We start from the raw sequence: 21,886 nt of genomic DNA on the forward strand, positions 1-21,886 counted from the left end.
CACCCATTAAGTGACTCCCCATTTTTCTCTCCCTCACAACCCCTGCCAACCTGCATTCTGCTTTCTGTCTGTGTGAATTTGCCCACTGTAGGTGTCTCATTTAAGTGGAATATTACAGTATTTGTCTTTTTGTGACTGGCTTATTCCATTTAGTGTAATGTCCTCAAGGCCTGATTTACTTTTAGTGAAGTTAATATTACAATTAAATAAGATTTAGAGTGGTTTGCCATCTGTGAGTTATATTTCTGTTTATGCTGCAAAAGTATTTCTTAAAGTAAAGGATGACAGGGGGGTTACATCACCATTTCTGCCTGACTCCTTATGGAAACTATCGTCATCTTCTGTTGATAAATAGGGCATCCCAACTGAAGGCAACTTCTAATATCTCTTCTACTACTTTGTTTTCTAAATCTTGGAATTGAGTAGCCAAGCATGGAGACTTTTTCTGTTATTACAACATAAAATTTATGTCATATAGCAAAAAACATCAATATACATTTTATTAAAATCACCAGTAGGAAAATTTGATATAGATCAAATTAATATACCTTATAACTTTTAAATTGTTACTAAAGGATTTACCTTTAGAAAGATCAAATGACTTTATTCCCATTCTTCACAATGGAAAACAGAGGTTTACTTTTTACAACATTAGTTTCAAATTGGTGATTAAAAAAATTTTTTTTTAATTGAAATCCAGTTGATATGTAATATATTGGTTTCAGAGGTACAACATAGTGATTCGACAGTTATATACATTACTAAATCCTCACCATGATAAATATTTTGCATTAGCTTATGACTTTTTTCAGAAATGAAATAATTTGAACTTTTCATTGAAGTCAGAGATAACTCCGACAGCTTTCAGTTCAAGAGGGTCAGTTTTTGTTTGATTGATTGTTTTTTTCTTTTTCCTTCAAAGGCAACAGAAGACAATATAAGAATCAATTACTGGTGGCTTAGTTTCATAATTTTAAGGATATTCTGAAAGCCTTTCTCTCATAATAAACATATTCATGTTTCTTACAAAGCAGATGTTGATTTTTGAATTTTAACCTTTTTTTTTTAGTGAAACTTATAACTAATCAAGACTACCTTTGAAAATGATTTAAAAATTAAATCATTTCTAAATTTCTAATATTGTTTCATTTTCATTGAAAGAATAGTTTAAAAAAGAAGGATGAGTCATATGAAATTTTGTGATGTGAGGCAAATGTGATCCCTGTCCACAGATGATAAATTAGAATCTAGTAGGGAATGTCATACAGGTTAGGTAAAGATATAACTACCATAAAAATTAAACTGTGTCATAGAAGTATAAATAGATTTAGAAATGGGAGAGGTTACTTTCTCTTACAAAGGAGGTAAATCAAGAACCCTTCCAGAAAGAAGTAAGTTTCATCTAGGTCTTGAAAGTTATGTTTGTTTTTGATGTTGGGAAGTTTGAGTAGGAAAAAGTTATCTGAATAAACACTGAATTTTAAGTTGTTGCACCAACTCAGTGTTCACCTGTATCATAGTCACAGAGTACAAAAGGTGTTCCCACGTAATTTGTTGAAATGAATTAATGCAGAGATTTACAATAAACAATTTGTCTTTTTACTTATTTTTAAGTAGTCTAGTCTTGCTTACAAATATTCCCTTTCTCTTTGAAATAATTAAAAAGCAATTTTCTTGGGCATCCTATTCCTACCATGATTGTTTTGGTTGTAATGAAATATCACCTAAACTGTAGCTTATATGATGAAATAATTATGGAAGGATTGGGTCATTACATTCACTTTTTTGATTCTCAAGGGAAAAATAAAAGTGTTTCTTTTCCCTTTAAAATTGAAAAGTGTATTAGTTACCTAAGCAAAATTCAGTTCCTAATATGGGCAGTTTATATCTGAACTGCTGTGAGCAAAACAATATTTTAGGCTTGGAATAAGCATTTGGCCTTCTTCTGGTGACTGTCAATAGAAGGAAGTATACTGAGGGCTTGACAAATTGGGATATGAATAACCTGGTGTTTGGGTCAGAAAAGAAAGGCCCAATAGTTCCCACATCAGGGAGCAAAGTCTGAGCCTGGTCGTGGGATGACTGGTTTGACTATCTCCTGGCTCTGTGGGCATGTTAGATCTTGACTTGGTTAGTTTCTGTCTCTTTTTGTTTAACACAACAAAATGCATTTAGGGCAATTTCTTTGATTAAGGAGGATCAGAGTAGTTTTCATAGGCCTTGCAAGTAGGTTGGTACTCTGATACTTGCTATATATTTGGTACTCTGAGAAGTGCTAAAGAAATGAAGGTATACTGAGTTTTTGATTAATTTTCTCTTCATGACTGAGTATGGAACATTTTGTTTTAAATTTACAAACTAGTTTTATGTTTCACATATAATTCTCACAGCAAACTTATGAGATAAGGAGAAAAGGGATTAATTATCCTGATTTTGTAGCAAAACAATTGAGAGGCATTAGTGAAATATGCTCTGAAATAGGAAATTATTTTTAAAAATAATTTTAATTGCATTATCATTTTAGTGTATCTGTAACTATTATCAAATATTTTAAATGTGACTTAATACAGTTTAAAGTTTCAGATTTTATTTGAAATTAAAACATTTTTGATAGGGTACTTACTTTTTTGAAACTAATGCTTTCCCCTAAAAATCTGTTACTATGTTCTGCATTACCTAGTGGTACCACATAATGCTCTTTTCATGGAGATGAGATTTTTCTTTCATTATTCATTTTCTTCTAAACTTTAAATACCTTGACCAATAATTTCAGAACATGTGACCCTTAAGTAAATTATAACATCTTCTGAATGATTGAATTACCTCAGGGAAATAGGCCCTATAATTCTTTTGATCACACAGTGTCTTTCCCAGTCAAGATTTAATTAATATGTAAATACTTGTCTGTCACAGCAGTGACTCTCTATTACAGTATATTTAATTAACATGTAAATAACCCTGTGAGGCACTTTTCCCAATTTTTCTAGAGTCAAGCATGTTGAATATTGTATTTGTAATAAGAAAATTTCTGTTCAATATCAAGTTCATATTTTGTATTCAAAGCATATAAGTTATTTTAAGAAATATTTTCATCTCAGTGTATACCCATTTTTTTAATCCTGAAAATTTAGATACTATATGTAATAAATGTGAAAAATTCCATGACATAAATAAATGTTGGAAACACATGACAGGGTATGGACACACATTTGATGGGGAGAAGCGATAGTATGGTACACTGGAAATACCAAAGGCTTTTGGTCAGAAACGTGGGTGTACGTCCTGGTCCTGAAACCTGCTAGCTGTGTTACATTTGGGAAGTCACTCAGATTCTCTCAACTTAAGTTTCTTCAAGTGCAACATGGGGAAATTGCAGGGGTATTATGATGATTAAGTAATTTAGGAGACAGATCATCTAGCACAGTTCCTAGTATACAGTTGGTATTTGTTACAGCAGTGGCCATGGTAGCAGAGAGATTCCTACAGCAGCAGTGCTAGTTTTTTGATACATGTTGGCAAGAATGTTGTTTTATGGTTATTGTTTGGATTCAGGTGCAGTAACAGGCTTGCAAAAGACTGATGAATGAACACAATGCAGGATTACAACGGGGAGTATTCCTCCCTGATGACACGGATGCTTTGATTTCTTACCTGGGACAGCGACGCTGAATGGTGTCAGGTCTGAGATTCCAGATCACTAACCAAAAAGTTTCTTAGTGAACATTACCTCAGAAATTAAAGTTTTTCAGCTTTACTTTTTGTTAAATCATAGACACAGGAAAACAAACAAATCATACATGTACAATTTGACCAGTTTTCACAAAATGAATAAGATTAAGAAACAGACATCATCAGCATCCGTGTGCCCTTTCCTTTTACCCTCTTCTAGTCACGTCACCCAAGAGAACCACTGCCCCGACTTCTAGCACCACGGCCTAGTTTTGTCTGTTAAACAAGTGGAGTAGTTTATGAGGACTATTTTACCTAAACTCTGGAAAAGCATAAAGAATCCTTCTTAAGTCTCGAGATAACATGTCTGATGTCCTTCAATTTAAATCCCTCTCTTACTTTTCTAATGCAACATCAACATCTTGGCTTTTTATATATGAAGTATGTTTCTTACGGACAGAATATAGTTGAACTTTGATGTTTTATCTCACAATTTCTGTCTTTTAACTGGCATGCTTAGACCATTTGAATTTAATGCATGGCTTAGTGTAGTTCAGTTTAAAGCTAACATTCTGGTATTCGTTTACCGTGCGTTCTATTTATTCATTATTTCCCATTTTCTCATTTCCTGTCTTCATTTGAATTTGATATTTTTATAATTCCATTTAATCTCCCTCATTGGATTATTAATTATACGTTTTTTTAGTGGTTGCTGTAGTGTTTACAGTACACATCTTTACCTTCTGATAGTCTGCCTTCACATAATAGCAATTCCTGTATAATGTAAAAATCTTATATTGGTTATTTTTACATTTTCTCCCTTCTGGCTTTTGTATTATTGTTGTCATACATTTATATGTTAGGAACTCTGCAATACATTTTTATCATTTTTGCTTTAATTGGTGGTTTTTTAAAAACTAAAACTGCTTTCTATATTTACACATATATTTTCCATTTCCATTGCTCTTCATTGCTTTCTGTAGATTCAGATTTCTATCTGGTATCAATTTAGTTCTATCTGGAAGACTTTCTTTAGCATTTCTTGTAATGCTAGTCTGCTGGTGATGAATTCTCTGTTTTTGCATGCCTGAAGAAGATTTTATTTTGCCTTTGTTTTGGAAAATACTTTTGCCAAGTATACAATTCTAGTCTGACAGTTTTATTCTTTTAGTACTTCAGAGGTTTTGCTCCACTGTCGTCTTCAGTTTTCTTCCATTAGAAGTCTGCTGTCATTTTTATTGTTTCTCTTTACATCATGTGTCTTTTCTTTGGATGCTTTTAAGATTTTCTTTACAAACTAGTTTGGAGCTTTTTGGTTTTGAAGTGCCTTGAATGTTGTTTTCTTCATGTTTATTCTGATTGTGTTTACTGACTTTCTTGGATCTACACTAAATTTAGGAAATTCATGTCTAATTTCTTCAAATATTTTTTCTCTTTCCCCTTCCAGTGCATACATCTTTTCTGAGACACCTCTGACATGTACGCTAACCACTTGATCGTGTCTTACAGTTCGTATTTTTCAGTCTTTTATTTCCCCATGTTTCATTTTGAATAAGTTCTGTTACTACGTCTTTATAAGTTTACTGATCTTTGCAGTGTCTGCTATTAATGTTATCAGTGTGTTTTTTATTTCTCAGCTGCTGATGTTTTTATTCCTAGGTGTTAGATTTGAGTCATTTTTATTATGTCTCATTATGATATTGGTGTGTGTTTGTTGGTGTGGTTTAAGAAATTGATTATTCTCTGGTTGTAGGCCGTAATTTCCTGCTCTTTTGCATACTTGGTATTTTTTATTGGATGCGAGTCATTTAGGTTTGTTTATCTCCTCCGTTGAGATCTTAGCCTGGTTATTATGGGACATACTTTGTCTTTTTCCATAATGTATTGATTTATTTAATCACATGAGTTTTGCCAGCTACCTTGCTTCTCTAGACAGTTGATCTAAATGGATTTATGAATTTATAATGGGTTAAATTAATGTGTAATGGGTTTCCTTAAGCTGAAGATTACAGAAAGTGATCTAGCAATGCAGGTGTAGGGGTATTCATTTGATACTGTTTCTTCTTTGTGGATAATCTGGAGCCTGTTTATATTTTAGGGTCAGTTTCCTCACTGCTCCCTGTACTTCCTGTGTCTGATTTTGTGAATGAGTGTTCATTATGTAGTTAAGAATCTGTATAAAAAATGAGGCCATTTCCTTCAAGTTTTTCAATGTTATGCTTGCTTTCTCATCCTACAATCTCTAATTTAACTTTGAACTTCATTAGCAGTAGAGATGTGTTAGAATTACTTGCACTGCAGATACCTTGACCACTGTCTTCCCAAGCACAGCCCATGGAATTGACATCAGAGCCTCTCCCTTTTCATTTCTGAGGTTTTCATTGCTTCAGTTGTGATTGCATGTCAACCTTCAGTGTAACTTGGCCTCGATTTAGGGAACTAGAGATGAAAAGACTAAATAGATTCGTACAGCAGTATCTCAGAGAAAACAGTCTTTCATGTTTCTTTATTAAAAGCTTAGGACACTCCACCTCTCTCTGTGCTTGTGCATGCTCATACTCCTAGGCAGAGCCCTGTGCAGTGTATAGTATTGCAGTGTTGCTGATGGCATGGGTGTAAGATAAGGAGTTGTACAGTCCATTTTAGAAATTTAAAATAAGAAACACTTGAGTAAATCTCAGGTACACTGTCTAAGTCTTTAGCTACAGGGAGAGCATATTGATCTTGAGCTGTAAATATTCCTGTGGTTTTGGGGTAGTTTTTGTTTTTTCATTTATTTATTCATATTCATGCCTCGATCCTTCAGGCAGTTCAAATGCCCATCCATTCATCCAGTAAACATTTAGTGTGGTTTAAATGAATGCCAGGTATTGAACTAAGGATATAAAAATGACTAAAGCTTTGAAGGGGCTTATAGGTTAGTAAAGGAGAAAGGCACAAATAAATAATTGTACAGATCTTCCTTGACTTCACAATCATAAATTGAAAATAATTTCACATTGAAAATGCATTTAATCCATCTAAGCTATGGAACATCATAGCTTAGCTGAGTCCACCTTAAACATTCTCAGAACACTTACATTATTAGCCTAGAGTTGGGCAAAATCATCTAACACAAAGTCTGTTTTATAATAAAGTATTGAATATCTTATAATTTATTGATACTGTACTGAAAGTGAAAAACAGGATGGTTGTCTGGGTACAGAGGGTTTTAAGTGTAGTGGTTATTTACCTTCATATGGCGTTGTGGCTAACCTGGGACCTGTGGCTTGCTGCCGCCCCTCAGCATCACAAGACAGGATTGGACTGCATATGATTAGCCTGGGGAAAGATCCAAATGAAAAATTTGAAGAATAGTTTCTACTGATGGTGTATCACTTTTGCACCATTGTGAAGTCAAAAAATCATAAGTCAAATCATTGTAAGTTGGGGAATGTCTATAATTCAGTGCAATGATAGCAGGACCAGGAATACACATGAAGTTTATTATTATGGGAGAGAGGTAGGGAAGCTTGAATTGGGTACATTGTAGAGGGTTTCATTTTTTTTTCCCCTTTAATGAACCTGGGTGTTGATTGACACACTTAAAGATAGCACTATAAATATGCATGGTATAGTTCATAATCCCTTTCTGTCCATTTAGATGAAGTTAAAGTGCTGAATTTATAATTCTAAAATTTTTCTTTTAAAATACCTATATGTACATTTTTCTTCACCTACTTTTATTATATAACTAGGTTTCTGAAGTATAAGTTTTTCTTTCTTTGAAGAGTTCTTCAGAAGTTAGAGTAATACCATGCTTCCTTTCTTTAAGAAGTTTGCTAATTACTTGATTAAATCACTTTTCTGAAATTCTTCTGTAAGTTAGGTACTGAGGGTATGAAGTGTCCCTACTCTGAAAGACATGTAAATAAATAACCTTCGCAGCGAGATGAACACATCGAGTTATATACAGTCTTAATTATGTAGTCTTCCTCTTAAATGGGATTTTTTATTTCTTATTGTTCAGACTAAGTTTTATATCCTGATTAAATTTTTCTAGTTCTCAAGAGTTTATTTTTTATTTGTTTTTAAGGGCTCTGGCTGTAGTAGTAAGAGTATCAATGGACCTGTTCACACTGATCATTTATTCACTCAATAAGGCTATGATGATTTTTGAGCATATGTAGTTTACCTACCTGCATATTTATAATGGTGATATGTGACTTATGGGGTGTTTGAGGATTAAATGAGATGATCCATTTTATAACTGTAGTTAAAATTATTATTCAAATTTTATTGCTCTGCATGTACTGCTACAAGGAGTTGTGATGGATGCAAATAGGTATTTACAAAAAAAAGAATATTTACTTCCAGTTGGGGGACAAAATATTTACTAGGAACTTAAGAAAATAACAGGTAAGAACTCCAGGAAAACATGAGACTATACCACCAGAGTAAATGCCAACTGAAGTGTCCTGTTATTAGTAGTGTGGATTTGGAAAAGGAAGAAAATATCTGTCCTTGAATGGCTATAGAAACATCTCTGAGAAGTGGGAACTTGAGCTGGAAAAAGTGGGATTCAGATAGGTAGGAAATCACAGTGTCTGAGAGCATAAGCTCTGGAACCAGACCATCTGGGCTCCAGTCCCAACACCATAGTTGTTAACTTCAGATAAGTTACTAAACGTTTCTCTGCTTCTGTCTCTTCTGTTGTAAAATGGGAAAGATAATACTGTCTATCTTTCAGGACTGCTGAATTTATGTATGAGATACATATATATATTGCTTAGAACTTTGTATTTGTGCTCACACATAGTAAGCACTGTGTAAGTGTCAGCCACATAGGCTGGGCTAAGTTGGATAGTTTTATAGATAGTGTGTGAAATATCCATTCACTGCAAGTCTAGAGGCAGGAATATGCAAGAATTTTGAAGTTTGGCAGTGGGGAAATCAGTTCTGTGGCTTGAGATCTGAATATACATGTGCTGTTTTATTTGGTGATATGAATAAAAGAGAAAACATATTCTTTCCTCTCTAATCCTTTTGTTCAGTCCCCTTATAACCTTATATAGGGTCAGGGTTTATAGTGTGTATTGATACAATTCATGAACATTTTGTTATATTTCACTAGTTTTGTAGTTGATAAATTCAGATATCATATACTTTAATCTTTGTCCTGGGGATTTTTCTGGTTTAATTAATAGACGAAAGGAGAGTTGTCAGGGTCTTGTTTTAAGTAATGGGAAACAAGGACTTGGCTGTTCTCTCTACTGGTTCTGTGTCAGTCTTAGTAGCAGAGAACGGGGAGTGAAATTAACTGGATATCGGTCACTTCCCTTTTGGTGGTTGTGGACATGTGGTTTTGGGCCTCCCCAGTAAGAGGACAGCCCTCATCAATCCTTAGTTAACTCTAGACCTCAGGTCTTTCAGTATCATCATATTTAATATGCATTCTCCCTCAATGAAATACTGACAGCCCCAAGTCTGTACTTTATTTTATTATTATAAATGAAATTTGTAACTCACCAGTTTTATTTTAAGCCCATTTTCCAAAGGTGCAATATTATAAATATGAAAATCATCACAAAAATAAATATAACACACACATTTATAAATATTGATGTGTATAATACCAAATGATAAATGTAAAAATTATTACATGAATTTTTTTTTAGGGAATTTTTTAAGTTCTCCATTTGAGCTTATTCTTGTTAGTGCAGAGCTGTTGGAATTGTACTTGAGGATGCTTTTTTTTTTTCCCAGTAACTTTCCTTGTAGCAAGCATAGGTATTCTTCATGGTTCTGAGGATCTTCAGTGTCTGTTTTTCAAAATTAGGGTCATTTGCCTAATTAGGGTCCAATCCAAAGTTAGGGTCCATCTGGCAGGTGATAGTGGTAGTGTAGGGGAGCAGTTTTCGTTTCATTGATGTCTCTTGTCCTCTGCCTCCCCTTGTTTTGTTGAAAACAGACATCTTTGTGTAACAGTCTTTCTCAGTTATTTAACTAATTTCTCTGGAAAATTCTTCCTTGGTTCTTCATGGGAGATTGTGGGTTTCCCTTAAACTTTAATGATTTTTACAACCTAGTTCTCCTCAGAAATAATGAAATCATCCTTTACTCATGGTTAAAATTTTACTTTCAAAGTTGGTTTTAAGTGTTTGGAAGAGAGAGGATGTATTGTGGAAATTATTACTTATTTCTATTTCATAAATCAACTCATCACATTTTCTTATTAATGTTTATTGCACTGGTCAGGTACCATATACTCAGGATGGTGTCACTGTAGTTTATTGTAGTTGTTAATTACTTGTTAATATAATCATTGACATGATTATTAATAGGGTATTGCTATTTATTATAAAGTAGATCTTGAAATGACAACCAGTAACATATATCCTGTATTTCACCACCCATGAAAAACCTTGCTGGTGTTAGTAATAATGATGTTTTTTATGATGGTTGAACATATACTACATGTCAGGTACTATTCTAAAGACTTTATATGCACTAACTAATTTGTCTTTCCCAAATCCATATAACCTAATGCCATTATTCTCCATATTTCACTAATGAGGAAATTGAGTCACAGGCAGATGGAATAATTTGACCAGGGTTACATAGCTATGCAGGTTAGAATCTTAGTTCTAACACAGAGGTTAGACTTCTAGGAGCATACTCCTAATTATTATGATGAGAATTCAAGAAAATACTTGCTCTAATCTCATCTTTATTTTAGGTAGGTAATATTACTGTATTTACTGAATAGATGAAGCAGTGGGTCTCAGAGATGAAGCTAGTGTGAAAACGGAATCCAAATTCTAGAGTGATGGTGTTTTAGTCTTGTCTCTTACACATTGCTAACTTCAGAGAATAGTGGTTAAGTTTCCAGATATCCTATTAGTCTTTGCTCTATTTTCTAAGTCATTTATTAATGAAATTTAATCCCTTTGGTCCAGAAGAGAACTCTGAATGATACCTTTAGCGAGAGTTTTTCCAACTGGGCATTGAGAGGTAATTAGCTTTTGATTGGTTATTAGCTTTTGATTGGTTTTGCAGTAAGTTTAAGATCAGTTTGACTTGTTCAGTGATGGTACCACAGTGTAGCTATACATGTAGGCCTAAGTTACTATTATTTTTTGTCCTTTATTTTCCAGAACATTTTCTTCTTTACTAAATAATAGAAATAAACATAACCCTACATCTTAAAACTAGTGCATACAAGGTGGCAGTTAGTAGCAATAGATGGTCTGTTTAGCTTTCTGTTTCCAAGGCATAGAACACGAATAAAAGAACTTCCTGTACGTTTATTCGTGATAAAAATTTCTTTGAAATAAAACATTTATATTTAGTGAGAGAATTGTTGAACATAGTAGAACTTGTTATATTCATTCTTCCCTGCTGACAGATAAATGTTACCTTCAAATGAAACTGGCAAAGTTTATTGTTTGGAATAAAACAATGAACAGGGTTCTAATATAAAGAGTACTAACATTAAGCAAAAGAAGCCATTATTTTGCAAAGAGATAATTTAAGTTTACCATGTACATCCTTTTCTTAGTGGGGATGAGGCACTTAAATTTTAAGACTAACCAAGGAAAGTAGAAACAATAGAAGAAAAATGAAATGAAGTATATGTGAATGTTTTGTGTTTATAGAACTTTAGATTCAAAGATTAAGTTTTGCAAAGCTACTACACATCTTTAGAAGCAAGCAGTATGTTTTCTAGGATTTTTTGAACCACAACTTCATTTAACCCATTTAGTGATTAATTTGCATGACTGATATTTCTGTTATGAGCAGTATTAATGAAGAAAGCTTTCTCTGAATGTTGTCACACATTCTCTTATTCTCTTTATGAAAGAAAAAGTATCTAAAATTTGGGAATTTTTAAAAAGGTAATGATAGAAGTAATCAATCATTTTGAAGTGTAAAGAATGGTGAGATTTAGGGAAGTATGTATTTGGAAATTTATTCTCTCCTCTTACATATAACCTGACGTGTGCAACTACCAAGATTATGGGTATATATGATATTAGTAGATCCTGCCCTTCCATCCTTTTAAAAATTAGTAGGAAAGCATTCTTGTTCTCACTGTTAGATCTACAGATTCTATATAAATGTACCTCCCTGACATAACTGTTTTTTGTATGAACTGTTCCCTTTCATTGCCCTAATCCAAGTTTGAATTTTTGTGATACTTATGAGATCACTTAAAAAAAATCTTGTGCTGTCAATTAATTAATTCAATTGGCACATTATTATAGAGTCTGCTAAGTGCCAGGCACTATTTTAGGTATTGAGGACATGGAGATGGACAAAACAAACAAAAATTCTGCCCTCAAGGAATTTATATTGTGGCTGGGGAGGAGATTTTGTTGTTCCTTAAATGCTGTCATTTGAAGCATGATAGAGAACTTATGGTGTTTTTATAGCAAGCATTTTAAACTCCCAAAATTTGTTTAAAAATAATTTGCTTTGTAGAAATATCCTGTATGAAAATAGCAGCAAGAAAGTTTTGTTTTTTGTTTTTATGTAAATGTTGGCAATCAGAACTAAGAGCAAGCCATGTTTGGTAGAAGTTAGTTTCATGATACTAGTTATCTGCTGCTGTTGAGATCGATTTTATATCTTAGCTTAAATATGCATGTAAATGCTCATTACTGGGTTGTCTGAATTAAATTTTTGGAGAGGCTCAAATTACCCTCTACTTAATACACACAAATGTAACCTGGTGACTCCTAGTGTATGAAGCAGGGGAATAGTGGAAATGAGGGTGGATTTGTGATAGGGTGCTACACTGAAGCTCTGTGTCCTTTCAAGAACCAGGGTAGTATGCTAACTAGAAGTGAAGCTTGGGATTCTGTCTGATTCTGTTTAAATCTTGGCTCTTTCATTTATTAGTTTTATGAGGATGGGCAAGTTAACTTAGGCCTCAGTTTTCTTATAATGTCAGGAAGATAATACCCTTACTGTATTAGATGGACAGGACTAAATGAGGTATTACATATTAAAAGCATTTCATCCTTTCTGGTCCGTAGTATGATATCAATAAATGTTAAAGACCAATGTTCTTGCTGATCATGGCTGATACACACTGGCAGTACTATCACGTGAGTGACGATCAGCACATTCAGAAACATTAATTGTGCTTTGCCTTGAAAATGCAGCAGAAATACTTTGTTAACCCAGGACTCTTCAGGCTTACCGTTTGTAGTGGGCCTCTGACCAAATTTGTCTTTAAGATTTGTTTTGATAAAAGCAGGTATGTTTTATTACTCATGTCTGTTCAATGAAGTTCAAAAAAGTTTGGCAACTTTCTAGTCTTTAAATACCAAACTGATATTATTTTGCTGAGGGTCCCACACAATTACTAATCATTTAGCAATAACCCTTGTAATGTCTAAAGTTCTTTTTTAGAAAGTATTTTAAGTACTTTAAGGACTCATGTCTGCTTTAATTAGGAAAGGCAGTAAATAGTTTGCTAGGTTTATTCTTCTTCCTTGTTCCTGAGTTCATTGCTATTACTTAATCTTATGTTGGAGGAGTGAGCATTATCATCATCATTATTATCATCATCAGAAATATGAGAAAAAATATTTTATTGAGCTATATGTTATCTTTTTTTACTTTAACAGTGGTCTATGATAAAATGTTGTTTATTTACATGGAAGAAAATGACTTTTTTATTTGGTGACAAATGAAATAGTGTGATTGTGTCATCTATTCTAAATCACCTGTGTAATTCAGAAATTTTAAAAATGTGAACTCAAATGCTTGAAAAATGTACATCTGGTACATGGTTTGTTGGATATGACTTGCTAGCTGAAAAGTGGGTAAAATACTGTGTTTTTAAAATATGTTACAATAAATTACTTATTGTCTCATAAGGAATTTTGGATAATTTGCACCAATAATAATAATCATTCATTGATGTATCAGCACTACCCATTTCCAGACCTTTTAACGTCCCTTTTCTACTTTTAAACCATCGGTCTAGTGGTCTCCTGTCATCTTACACAAGGACTAATCTTTTCACTGACGTTATTTTCAAACATTTATGTAGTGTTTTTTGTACAAGGCATGTTTCATAACCTAGTAAGATAAGAAATGTGCAAAACATGATATAAGAAAGTGTAATCCTTTATCTGGGGTTATGATAAGTTTTAGATGTGCTACTATTGATAATCAGAAATATGAGAGAAAATGTTTTATTGAACTGTAAAAGCAAAGTAATTGAAATTTATTTAAAAAATTTTTGTGTCTTTATTCTTAAATCAGAATGTTTCAGTTGGTTTCATGGTTTTATTGATATTAGAGCTAATCGGTCCTTGAAGATAATATCTGAAGTGCTTCACTATAGAAAGTCACATGCCAAAGACTGCCGAGCTAATTAATTGAAAGGCAGATGTGTGACTATTTCCCTTGCCTCCTGATTCATAGGACATTGCTCTGTGGTATTAACACACTATGCTGTCTTTACCTCACTTTTCCTTTTAATTTATACTTAATTCCATCCAGTCAGGCCTTATCTTTTGCCTGTTGCTGTTGTCTTTTAGATTCTCCTGCTGTAATCTTTTAATGATATCTTTTTCCCAGTTTTGTTGAGAAATTATTGACATACATCACTGTATAAGTTTAAGGTTTGATTTACATATATTGTGGAATGACTATCATGATAAGTTCAGTTCACATCATCATATCATATAGATACAAGATAAAATAATGAAAAAGAAATTTCTCCTTGTGATGAGAACTCTTAGAATTTATTCTTTTAACAACTTTCCTATGTATTGTACAGCGGGGTTAACTACAGCCATCGTGTGTACATTACATCCTTAGAACTATTTGACTTACAACTGGAAATTTGTACCTTTTGATCATTCAGTGATATTTTTAACCTGCAAAATCATTTCTTCACCTTACTATTACCTACTCTTTAGGTCTTTCCTATTTAGTATGGTAACCACTATCCACATGTAGCTACTTAAGAATTGATTAAAATTAAATATAGTTAAAGTTGTGTTTCTTAGTATCAGTAGCCACATTTTAAGTGCTTAATAATGTGCATGTAGCTACTGGTTACTATACTGAATAACACATTATACAGTATTTCTGTTGATCACAGGAAGTTAGATTATAAGCTTTTTGAGGACAAGGGAACATTTATGTTGGTATTAACATAAAATGTAGGCTCATGATAAATGTTTTAGAATGTGTGAATGAATACATACCATGTCATACTTTAGTTCTTTGCCAAATTTTTTGTTTTGAATTCTCCTTTTCTCTTTGAAACATTTTATGATAGAAAAATTGGCAATTTTGGTATTTTCTACTTAAATGTTGTATACAATATGTGTCATGTACCACTTAACACACCATAAACAGGAATCTTGGAGATTTAAAGTTCTAGAGATATTTTTTGCATCATGTTCCTTGTGTAGCCAGTCATTGAGATAATATCTATTTTAAATGCTTATGTGTTTTTTTTTTTTTTAAGTTATAATGGTGACTCCTTGATAATCATTCCTTGGCATGAACATAAACACCGAGATAAAGATTGGTGTGAGGAATTGGAGTGCAGGTAAGAATGACCAGGGGGAGGGGTCTTCATTTCTGTGTGGGATGGATGAATAGCTGACCCTATGGAAGTGGTGTGTGGAGCACGGTAACTTACTTGATGGTTGTCCCTGATTTAGAGAGTTTGAGTTTGCTCAGTTATGTTAAACATTTTTTAATGTAAAAATATTAAATGCTAAAAAGGAAATATTCTAAATTATGATCCTTATACAGCATTTTGAGGTACTCCCTTTCAGTCTTTGATGTATACAGATATATTTTTCATAGTTGTTGTTATGGTATGCATGCAGTTTTGTTCTTGATTCAGTTTTAATTTTCATTTTAATAAGACTTAACCTGGGAAAGCCTGAGAATGTGGAGGCATCAACTACTGCAGAAGAGGGTGGCAGATGAGGGTGGGGCTGAATGTCCATGTGAGGAACGTTTGAATCACTTCTCAAAGGCAGGTGTATATGCCTGCACTGTCTTCCCATATTTTCCCCACATGAGATCAGAGGTTTATTTTTTTGACTCATGAATTGAGCCTCTAGACTGATCCAGAAAGCCTCTAGATTCCTGGATATTGGGCACAGCACAGGTGGATGGTGGAGTGATGGGGTTGAAAATCTAGGCATTTAGTGAAAATTTTTGTCCTGAGTGTTGAACTTCTGCTTCCCTTTCCCCTCCCTGCTTCCAGAATGCAGGCATGTTTTCCAAGTAGAAGTTTGGAGAATTCTTTTCTAAAGAAAAGGAAAAGCCTCTGAAAAGAGGTCTCTAGGTACTGAGAGATGTTCCTAAAAGATTAGCGCACTACCGGGTCACAGCGAAGCCAACAAATGAAAAGGTCTTTCCCCACTTGTGCAGCTCCCTGGACATCTGAGGATTGACTCCAGCAGGCAGACCAGTTGGACAGGAAAGGCAAACAAACTGAGAGAGAACATGGCAGAGATCATGCCAAAGTAAACTTCAAAACTGTAATTAATTTGTCCGGGAGATAAGAGAAGATACTGCATTTGTGAAATAGCAATAGGATTTTATAAAACAGCAATGGAGAGCTAGGAGAACTTAGGGAAATTAAAAAATGATAAGTAGTACATAAAAATTTAGGTAAAAGATAGAAGATAAAAGCAAAGACTTTTCTAGACATTAGAATAAAAATGTTACAGAACTAAACAAGAGAGCAAAGATTAAAAACAAGTTTAATATTCAGATTACAGGCATTCTAAAAAGAGATGACATAGATAATAGAGTGTTAAATTATAAGAAATAATTTGAGCCTATTACTTAGAACTGAAGCTTAATGAATTTTCAGATTGAAATGTCCACTGTACTAAAGCATATCACCAAGGCTTTCTAGAGTATCAGAGATGCAGTCGTCCAAAGAGAAAAACATGTTACATAAAAAGAATATTGGTCTCAGACATCTCCAGGACAAGACAATGGAGCAATCCTTTCAAACTATTGAAGGCTATAATACTTTTCATCTAGACTTTAATATCTAACTAAAATCATCAATCAGGTGTCTTATAAAATTAACAACCATGTACGTCTCATTTCAGGAAGCCATTATAGGGTGTGTTTTATTAAAATGAGGGAGTAAATTGAAGGGAAAGAAAAAAGTCATTGGATTCAGAAATGGGTTCTAGCAGACGCAGTAGCGGACGGAAGGCCCTGGGTGTGCTCTGGGTGGGTGAGCAAGTAGCCAACACAGACTAAGCTGGGTTTCTTGGTAAAATTTAAAAATAGAACTGATATATTATTTGATACATTTGGCCATTGGGAAAATACTTTTACGTTTTGTTATTAATAAATATTTTAGAGAATATGGAAAAGATTGCAATGGATACATCTAAGTAATGGGAGGGATGGGAGGACAATAGACAGTTGTTAACTCTAGGAAACAAAGTGTTCAAGAAGAGGAATAGTTATCCTAGTGTACCGCTTGGCTCAGGAGACGGTACTGTCACATAATCATATGATATGATTAGTCATTTAATCCAAATTGTGATATATATCCGTAACGGGAGGAAAAGGCATAGGGGAAGTAGGTGGTTGTGGCTTATGACAGCTAAATCTTAAGTAGATAAATCAGGAAAGTGTCACAAACACACATTGTTCAGATACATGGAGGAAAAGTCAGGAAGATGGCTGAAAGACTTGAGCATGGTGTAGAGGATGGTGGCAGCGGGGACTGTGTATGGGATTGCTGGCTTTTTATTTGATATGAGTCTTTTCATGCTTTTGGATTATTGAAAATGTGTATATGTAACAGTCTGTCTGATAAATGATAAATAAAAGCCCTGACCAGAAATGTGATCACTGCCAGTGAAATTTGGAGGCACCTTTTATGTTAGTGGTACTGTTGGTGGTTTCCTCTGTATCTGGCATTTTTGATATCTGAGCTAATAAAATATGTAACATTTAGTTACCTTTTTCACTCCAGTAGGTTTTAGTGTCATAGCAATCAGATGTCCCGTGTTTTCACTATTATTCTCTTTTTAAAATTTAATTTTAATTTTTTATCAAAGTTGTATATATTTGCAAATAGAGTTAAGATTTTCTTCAAAGCTTGTTAAAAAAAAAAAATCAAAACTCACAGCCCTTTGTTCCTCTTCCCCCATATCCTGCTTTCCAGCAACAACTACTTTTAATTCTCTTAGATGATTGTTTTCATGTTTACTCCATGTCTTTGGAGTAGCAATGATACAGCTACTTGCTGACTTTTCAGTTCTGGCCATTTCCTGTTGGCTTCCTAGAATGGAAGATAATGGCTTAGTTTCTTTTTATTCTGTGTACCCCACTCCTCCTTGAGGGTTTATGTTATACATGGCTCCCCCACCCCCTCACTCCCTTTTAAAGATGTTTTACTGTCATTTTGGATTTTCAGGAGAAAGTAGAGCTTAATGGCATGGTATTTATCAGCCATGTTTAACGAGCAGTCCTCATGCACCAACTGGAATGAGAGGGTGAAGAAGTCGATGTATTGAAAAAGGTGGGAGGTTGATGCCATGGATGTGGTGGTAGGAAAGATTTGCTGATCTTGTTGACAACAGGTTCTCTATGTTTAAGATGGTGTTTTTGAGTAGCCCTGGCAGAGCACCTGACCCACTCATCTGAAACTTTTCCTTTCTCCTAAGCCTGGGCCTTTTTATGGTCCTAACAAGTAGTTAAAAGGAATGATTGGCATTTCTGCTCCCACAAACCTCAGCAAGCTGAACTGTAAGCAAAGTTTGCTGTGATGGAACTCCTAAAACTATCAAAATGAAAAGCCAGGAAAAAGTTTGATGGAGGACAAGATGCTTTTGAAGATGATAGAAATTTTCAGTAGTACAGGCATATCCTGTTGCTTATTTAATTAGTGTCTGTCCTCTGTTAGAGTCAAGAATATTGAAGAAAAGCAGATGCGGTTCCTGTACTCGTGAAGTATGTAATCCAGCAGGAGAGATGGTGCTGCTGTAAATTACTAATGTGCTGAGTGCTAAGAAGGAGAAGTGCAGGGGGCCTGGGGGCCAATAATAGGGAGACCTTACCTTGGTAGAGGGCAAGGAAGATTTTCCTGGGAAGGTGATGTGGAATCTGAGATTGGAAGGGTGAATAGGATCCAGCTCAGTGGAGGGGAATTTGGAAATGAGAGGAGCAGGTGTTCTAAGCAGGACGGACATGTTGGAAGGCTCAAGGCAAGGCCCCCTCAAGGTCTGAAGGTAGGACGAGTATTGTTGAAGTATACAGGACACAAGTGAGCTTGGCACCAAAATGAGGCTAGTAGGCATGGGATGATGTAATCAGGTTTCTGTTTTAAAACTGTTACTTGAAGATAATGTGAATTTAGTTTTGATGTTGCATTTGAAGTGCCTGTGAAATAGCTGAGAGCAAATAGCAGGAAAGTTTTGGAGCTTCTAAGTGAAGTCTGGGTTAGGAGGCTAATATGGTAGGTATCACATTTTGGTAATTTATATTGTAGAGTCGAAGACAAGACCTAGAGAGAATATAGAGTGAGAAGAGAGAGAAGGGCTAGTCCTGGCTGGCTGGCTGGGGCAGGAGATTGCAGTAAAGAGGAGTGAAAAGGGGCAGTGGGAAAGATGCGCAGGTCAGGCAGTGTGCTGGGCTGCGGTGGGAGGGGCACGGTTCTGGAAGCACAGCGATTAAGTTCTGAGGAGGAAATAAGGTAAGGACTGAAAAAAATATGAGAGGAACTGAGTTCTCATGGATATTTTTCCCTGCTGGAATGGGAGTGTTAAAGGAAGTCATGTGACTTTGTGGCAATGATGTGGAAAATCACTGGACAGAACATCATGTCAATTGTGAGACTAATTAGGTAAAGGGTTACCAATGACAAGCACAGTAGGTTACCTAAGGCATCTGACTTAAAAGTCCAGTATTTATGAGCTTGGGTCTGGTCATATATTACATATATTATAATAATATATATTATATATTACACATATATTATACCAATTCCAGTAAAAATAATACCCATAAATAGAAATGAAAGTGTTCTTTGTGTACTTGTATTTTGAATATTCATAACAGTTACAGCACCTGTCATTTACTGCCAGCTTACTTTGATGAATGTCCCTGGTGGAACACAGCATTTCCCCATGTCTCTCTGAAGTATCTTATTTTTTTTTTCCTTTTTTGGTCCTTAACTGTCGAATGCAATTGGCCAGGATCACCCTAGAAGAACTAGTTTGTTATCCATTCCATGTTATTCCTGTGTACATTACTCTAAATGTGTCTTTTTCACTCCTGCTGGTGAGGGGTATAGTTTCATATTTTGCTAATGTCAGTGCACTTCTATGCTGCTGACAGTTATTAAACGTATATTATCAACATAAATAAGGCTTTCCTTCATTTTGATTACATTTCCTTCATTTTTATCAATATGATATGGAAAACAAGGTTTCTTAATTTATATTTGATTTGGAATCACTTGAGGGTGATTTTCCTAAACTCTAGGCATGGCTGACCATCACAGGTAATTATGATTTAGGAGGTCTGTGGTAAGCAGTCAGCCATGTGCATTTTGTAACAGCTTCCCAGGATGATTTTGATTTTGCTAATCCTTATTTGATTTATTTGTGGCATAGTTATTTTGATTTGTTGATTCTGATTTTTTTAACTGGGAAAACTAACAGGGAAATAAGCATCCAAAAAATGTCCCATTTACCTTATAAGTGTGCACATACATATAGGAAACATACACACAAATACACCCACACAAACACACATGTCCCTCTCTCTGTCACCACTCTTTCCTGGTCTTTGTCCCTGTTTCTTTCATTCTAATCATTACTCATTGTTCCTTTTTTGCTTTGCAGACTGGTGGTTGAGCCAAGTCTCCAAGATGAAAGTGAATTCTTATATGCTGCACAGCCTGAGTTACTGAGGTACAGGACACCTCAGCTGGCAGTGGAGAAGGTGATGGACTGGTATCAGACCAGAGCAGAGGAAATAGAGCATCATGCTCGACAGGTGAGTGGAAAATGACAGCCGCTGCCCAGGGCTGCCGCGGTGCTGTTTCGGGGCCTTAGGATTCAGTGCATGTAGTGGCTGCTGACAGTGGTGACAGAGAGCATGTGTACAGTTTGCAAAGGATCAAGTGAATATTTCTTATTACCTTTGTTGATTTATCCTTTGCCTTAGAAGCTTTTCTGGCTTTTTTTGGGGGCTGGGGATTCTTAAAGAACAAATACATACAAGGTAAGTTGTTCTAAATTTTTCATTAAAATCTAAGCTGCAAAATAGAGTACATACTATCTCAGATTTTCCATATATTTTTAGTAGGCTTAATACCATATTAATGTAAAAGATTGTGTCAACCTACAAATGCTTGATTAGTCTTCTGTATTATTGCAGTAATTGAGTTGACTGTTACTTTGCTTTCAGGAACCCTGTTTGAGGTTTTGTTTCAAATGTTTTCCTTAAGTCCTAGCCTAATTTCCCCTAGTTCCTGTGTGCCTTTGATTGATTTGTGGCATAGTTCTTTTGATTTGTTGTCTGTTCTAATTCGGAAATTGGGAGAACTAATAGGAAAATAAATTAAGCATCCAAAAAAAATGTCCCATTTATCTTGTAAGTGTGCACGTACATACAGGAAGCACACACACATATGTACATAATATGCATAACAACTGCATCAGAAATGGGGGTGGAAGAGAGCGGTGAGGATTGTGCGGAAGCTTAGGATATCTGAATACTAATCTTGACTCTTCCACTAACAAACCTTGTGACTGTGGACCTGCTATTTATCTTTTTTTACCTTTTATGTACCTTGGTTTTATCACGAGGCCACCAGAGTCAATGAGAACAAGGAAAATATACAAGGGAGAACATTACAAATTGTGCTAATTGAGTGTTTTGCTATGTAAGCAATAGTTGTCTTCATCTGAGAGAACAGAAGTTGGCAATTCAGAGCAATAAATGGCAGAGTGTACTTGGAAATCTCATTCAGGGTCTGGCCAGTGGATGGCTTTCTTTCTACTTACAGTCTTGGTTATAGACCACCTACCTATACTACCCTCAAGTTTTTATTTGACAGCAGTGATTATGAGGGGTCTGATGAGCAGCAGTATTGCTGGAAGGAATGTGTACCCCTCTGTTTAAATCTCCACATACTGTATTTGACCATACCTCCATTTGATAGCTTTCTTGAATTTCTACTTAACCTACTTCCTATTTT

The 21,886-nt window shown here is 34.8% G+C and overlaps 1 protein-coding gene across 3 annotated transcripts in view; it reads left to right on the forward strand.

Annotated features, from left to right (window-relative positions):
* NBAS (NBAS subunit of NRZ tethering complex) overlaps positions 1–21,886 on the forward strand; it is a 345,656-nt gene that overhangs the window by 103,218 nt on the left and 220,552 nt on the right. For all 3 annotated transcript variants that reach the window (XM_057497443.1, XM_057497442.1, XM_036881629.2), the window contains exons 22-23: positions 15,149–15,232; positions 20,526–20,679. In XM_057497443.1, the coding sequence (XP_057353426.1) occupies positions 15,149–15,232; positions 20,526–20,679 (238 nt within the window). The remainder of the gene's footprint in view (positions 1–15,148; positions 15,233–20,525; positions 20,680–21,886) is intronic.

Source organism: Manis pentadactyla, chromosome 2, assembly GCF_030020395.1.
Source record: "Manis pentadactyla isolate mManPen7 chromosome 2, mManPen7.hap1, whole genome shotgun sequence".
Classification (NCBI taxonomy): domain Eukaryota; kingdom Metazoa; phylum Chordata; class Mammalia; order Pholidota; family Manidae; genus Manis; species Manis pentadactyla.